Genomic DNA, 5,899 nt, shown 5'->3' on the forward strand with positions numbered 1-5,899 from the left:
CGCTGGCCTGGTCCCTAGCTCTGTAGGTAAATATTTTGGTAATTCACATGCTTGTACACACTCTAGGTCACTCACTCCTACCTATAGTCCTTCACCTGACGTAGGCAGAGGCGGATTTATATTTATGGTTTTCCCCTACAAATATAATTAAGCTATAAAAATTTTGTCGGCCTTGTCTCGTCCTACTAATTTTCTCGAGGAATTATTTCCTCAAATTTGTATCCCCTCCGAACTTGCCGCCCTGGGCTACCACAGCCCGCTCGTAAATACGCATCTGTTTAATCATAAAGACATCTTGTACGAAACAGACATTACACAGACATTCAATTTAATCAGCGCGATCCATTAGCGTCAAAGCAAAAAAGCGTTTTTCCTCGTGCCGCCATTAAATATAGAAAAGCGTCATTGTGTTTGTGTGTTTTTTTAGAGAGAAACGCAGATCTTTGCCTCTTTTTTCCCCCTCCCTTATTTTTATTTTATTAAAAGCCGTTGGAACGTTTTCAACGCCAATGGCTTCGCCAACGCACGCAACTCAATTTTAGTAGTGAAAGAAAATCATTTATGGTTTCTTGTTTGGTCTGAAAAAGAGCGTTTCCGCCCGCGTTCGCGCTTCCTTGTTGTTTTTTTAATAATAGTAGCGAAGTATTACGCGGATGGAATTATTTTGTGAAACTAGAGACACCCACTCTGTATTCCTCATCGTGGTTAGTCACGTGATTTGAACTCCAGCAATTAAAACCCATTTGTGGGGGTGATGCAGCAGCAGCAGCAACAACAACATCAAGTAGATGTCAAGACATTCAAAAAGGACATCTTCAGTGATTTCAGTTGGATGAAGCTACCGAATATCGACATCAACGTCGGTGTCGTCGAATCGGCTCCAGGGATCATCCAGATCGCTCAGTCTGTGAGTCAATATGTTGAACTTTTATTGTGTGATTCTTGTTAACACTGGGGTGATCTAGCTGACTGTGGGGCTCTACACGAATTTTGCCGCCCTTTTCCCATTATAGTTTGATTTTCTTCACTACTAATTCCTAGAATGTGCCTCCCTGTTCTATAGCCCACTTGGACCCGGCGCCCCTGGCTCCGAGTCCCTCTTTTGGTCACTCACATGCTTGCACGTTTTCTTGGTTATCCTCTTTTGGGCCACTCTCTCACTGACCTTTCTTTCAAACCGAGCACAACTGCGGTCTATCACCTTGGGTAATTTACTACCGAATGATTTGTGCCGAAGTGTGCACGTGTGTGTATCTAACAGTCTGAGTGCGTATCTAGTGTTGTGTCATTTTTCAGAGCTGCCATCCAAGGGCGTAGCGAGGGGGGATGGGCAAATCCATTGTTCTGTCACTTTGGTCCCCCCCCCGAACGAAATTTCTGGCTACGCCCCTGCTGCCATCCATATTTCAAATTGTGAGTGAAGTATAACGATTGAATATTTGTACCGTTGTAGGTCTGTTGCTCTCTGCGGTGAGACTTGTTAACGAGGAGATCGGTTCGCATTCGCTCCTCGAAGTTGTGGACTGACCTAGTCTCCTCACTGTCTTCTCTTTTTGTCCTTCACATGCTTGCATACTGTTTTGATCACTCATATGCTTGCACACGCTCTAGGTCACTTTTTTGATCAGTTAAACATGCTTGCAGGGCCACAACTAGGGGGAGCAGGCGGGTCTCGTGCCCCGGGTGCTGGACCAGATGGGGCGCAAATCTTATTCTCAAACATCTCCTTCAACATTACAAGGGGTGCCAAAATGTGCACTTGCCCCGGGTGACCAAACATCTAGTTGCGGCCCTGCATGCTTGCAAACTCTGTAGGTGTCATGTCACTCGATGACCTCTAGGTAACTTGCTCTGTAGGTAACTATTTGGCCATTCACACGCTCTAGGTCACTCTTTTGGTCCTCCACATGCTCTAGGTCACTCTTTTGGACAATTCTCTAATCATTCCTCGAATTTTCCACCCTCCCCGAACTCACCGCCCTGGAATTTACAGCCCGCTAAGCACACCTGTAAATACGCGCCTCTCTGCATGAATATTTAATTAAGTTGTTACTATTCGATATTGTTCTTTTTTTATTTGAAGGTACTGGGACTGATATGCCTGTCGGTGATCTCTCGGTACTGCCAGTTCTACCATCCGCTGACCGGAAGTTCCTTGGGCTTCTTCTGCAGCAATTCGGCGACGTTCTTTCTGATGGTGACGTATTCGTGCTTCGTGACGTCCGTCATCCTGCTCCTGTGCTGCCTCTTCTCGTACTTCACTTCGTCTTTCTTGCCCAAGACCGTATTTGTAAGAGACACAACTATTCTATTAATCTTCTCATTATTGCTTCTTTTTTTACCGAGCACAACTCCGGTCTATCGCCATTTGCACAATTCACTACCTTTTCTATCCTTTTTCAAGAGTGAGTAAGTTATGCCAGAGAAGATTATCTAACATTCTACATGCGCATCTAGAGTTGCGCTACCTATTATATGTATGAAAGGGGGGGGGGGGGGGTTCCTCTGAATCTAAAGACTAACACTATATTCAGACACCCCCCCCCCCCTCCCCGTTACATATCGATATGCTCGCCTCGATTATCTCTTTTGGAATCTGTTGAAATCGGACCCTATCTGAACACCCTGTATATCTCTGAACACCTTTCTCGCTGTTTAATTACCCAAGTTATTGATTTATTTTACTTTGCATACTCACGATCTAGGAGTTTTCTTACCATGCCTTCGCCTCAGCAATGTACATGATCTCGAGCATGACTCTGCTGGTGACAGTGGTCACCGGTAACCGCGATAAGGGGAGCTTCAAGGAACCTGCGTATGATGCGAAGATTGCTGCATCGGTATGTGTACTCTTATGATATGTTTATCTGTTCCGGTAAATGTGATAAATAGGTACTACATAATAACCGGCTATTATACTCATACTTACCACTCGTTTCGGTAAGTTTGATAACTAGTTAAAAGTTAATCACTTTTAAAGGCGATTATGCGTAATAACCAAGCGTCGTTGGTAAATTTGATAAATACTTGAAATTTGTCGCCTTTATCTGTGATTATGCTTTGAGTGTTATACTCAAGTGTAATTGGTGAATTTGATAAATATGAAAAAATTCCAAATGAGTCTAGTGTGTATGATGAATATAGTCGGATATAATAATAATACATTTCACGATCGTGCCCCGATGTAATGATACAATGCATGTATGAATTATCATGCATAGTATATAGTACGATTTGTCATGTTTACCAACGACGCGACGCTTGGGTACTATGCAATGCATAATCTCCGCTAAAAGTCATGACTTGACTTTTTAATGCTTAAATTTACCAACGACACTTGGATATTATGCATAATATTCGGTAAAAGTGATTAATTTAGGGAAATTTATCAAATTTGCCAACGACGCTTGGGTACTATGCGTAATCGCCGGTAAAAGTTATAAATTTAGGAAACTTTATTAATCTTACCAAAATGCCTGGTGATTATGTAACCGGATTTGTCAAATTTACCGTAACATATCCATTTCTTTTCAATCAATCAATACCTAATTATTACCATTGATAAATTTCTATGCAATATATTTTGTATTTTCTTCCACCCCTTTCAGGCGCTGGGACTCATGAATAGTATTCTCTACGGCATCAGTACTTATTTCTCGTTCATTTCCCGCAGGCAATTGGGACAAAGCAGCAACAGCAATACCCGAACATGATGACAGATTTTATGTATATATTAACTAATTTTCATTGTATTTTGTTCAATGTATAGTGAAGCCGTTTTTTTTATATTTGAGTGAATGCATGGAAAAAGTGAAAATTTAAAGGTGAAATGAAGTTTTGTGGAATCATTTGGTTTTTATTAAAACTTCGTATTGGCAAAATCAGGATGGGGGGGGGGGGATGTCCGATAACATCTAAAAAGCACTGGTGAACACAAAAGAAAATCCTGCATCCTCTTCCTGTTGGTATAAACGGGAAGTCTGATACGGAAGAATCTTTTTTTTTTCGCAGTGTTGTTTCGCCCTAGAACAGCGTTTCTCAACCTTTTCTAACCCAAGGACCAGTAAAATATCTGAAACAATTCAACGGACCAGTTGTGTCCCGTATTACGGGACATTCCAGTATTTACAGTTGCTTTATAAATTTGTTCAGTTTTTTTTCGACGATGCTTATTTAAATTTGTTTACCAAAACCGTGAATAAACAGCGTTTTCAAAATTATTATGACTAAATATTCATCTCACATATTTGTCAGGTTAAATTTTTTTTAGTGATTCTAACTACAATTAAGGGTTTTGCGGACTTATGGCAACGTTTTTGATGGCAATTGATGACGTCCCGTATTTAAGTTTTAATAATTTTCTGTATTTAAGATCACCCTTATTTTTCTCACAATGAAATATAGTCATCTATTCATTTGAATGTTCATTTTTGTCAAATACATGTGTGCTGACTGCGATATGCAGCAGCCCTTTATTATTTCCCCCACCCTTTATCCATTTTTGAAGTACTTTGTGAACAATTGCAAATTTGTCATAAATTACATGTTTTGAGCTACAATCAGTGACATCCCGTTTTCAGGATCGCATTTTCCTTGATGAGGTATGGTGAACCTAAGTATGAAGGTACAATTTTTATTTGAACCCATTCGGGGTATTGCTAATATAAATCACAACAATTGAACGATTTTTCATTCAGTTAGAATCGAATTATCAAGTCTACCTATACCATCGTCACGGACTATAGGTTGAGAAAAGCTGCCCTGGAATATAGATGATATAGTCATATAACCTTATAACGGGTTCTCAAATCACGCTAAAATTGTATAACGTGATAAAAACGGTTATTATGCATAATTACCAATCATTTTGGTGAGTTTGATAAATTTTGCGAATTAATAAAATCTACCGGTGATTATGTATAATAGCATATATACAGCAACAGCTTATATTGGTAAATATGATAAATCATCAATTAATAATTTAAATTTACCTCCTCCTAATCAGAGCATGGCCTAATATGAATGAAAAATCACTTGAATTTACCGGAAATTTCGCTCAAACTTCAGTCTAGGACGATGGATTCGATCAGGGATGTTCATTATGTTTAAAAATGGTGATAAATATGAAGAAAACTATCATTACAATGCTGATAATAATTTATACATTTTATCCTTATAACGCTTATTTTCATTCGATTTAATTTTTACGGCAAAATGTACATAGTGCACCCATCACGTGCGAGACAAACTGATAAGTAGTTGAATTCAATTGATATTTCTATATGATTTCTTCCATATTTATCGTTCTTACCAACTTCAATCGGGAATTACGCATAATCATAATATACATGCAGGAAAATTTATCAAACTATCAAATCAGACACCATTGGTAGTTACGCATATTTACCGATTTTTTAAAATCACATTTACCGTAACATATATACAGCATTATATATTGCGGTAAATGTGATAAATCAGTGATCATCCGTAATCGCCAGTTATTATGCTTAATCCCCAATGGTCTCGGTAAGTTTGATAAATTTTCCTACATTCATCAATTTCACTGGTGATTATTCATAATTCCCGGATGAAGTTGGTAATCACTGGTGAATGTGATAAATTTGCAAAATTTATCAAACATACCAAAATGGCTGGTGATTAAGTTGACAAAAATTAACATGTGATTATGCATAATCACCGGATTTATCACATTTGCTGTAACATTTATGTAAGTTTTCTGAAAATGATGCAGCTGAAACATGAACTATTTTATGGTTTGAATATCTATTTCCTAAAATAATTATAATTTCATTAACATCATTCTCATCTGAAGTTTAAAGGATATAGACATCATAATGCTGAAAGTACACAGATGATTGGTTTAAAAAAAAAACTGAAA

General features: G+C 38.5%; 1 protein-coding gene across 1 annotated transcript; it reads left to right on the plus strand.

Annotated features, from left to right (window-relative positions):
• The first annotated feature begins 557 nt into the window (after nt 1-557).
• LOC149069105 (protein singles bar-like) lies at nt 558-3,845 on the plus strand. Its single transcript, XM_089251093.1, has 4 exons — nt 558-907; nt 2,084-2,290; nt 2,706-2,840; nt 3,609-3,845. The coding sequence occupies exons 1-4, from the start codon at nt 755-757 to the stop codon at nt 3,711-3,713; spliced, it is 600 nt and encodes a 199-aa protein (XP_089107219.1). The 5' UTR covers nt 558-754; the 3' UTR covers nt 3,714-3,845.
• Nucleotides 3,846-5,899: the final 2,054 nt, after the last annotated feature.

The sequence above is a fragment of the Pholcus phalangioides genome, unplaced genomic scaffold (assembly GCF_987345545.1).
Source record: "Pholcus phalangioides strain wild (caught in Gottingen) unplaced genomic scaffold, Ppha-v1.0 ptg000024l_1, whole genome shotgun sequence".
Taxonomy (NCBI): domain Eukaryota; kingdom Metazoa; phylum Arthropoda; class Arachnida; order Araneae; family Pholcidae; genus Pholcus; species Pholcus phalangioides.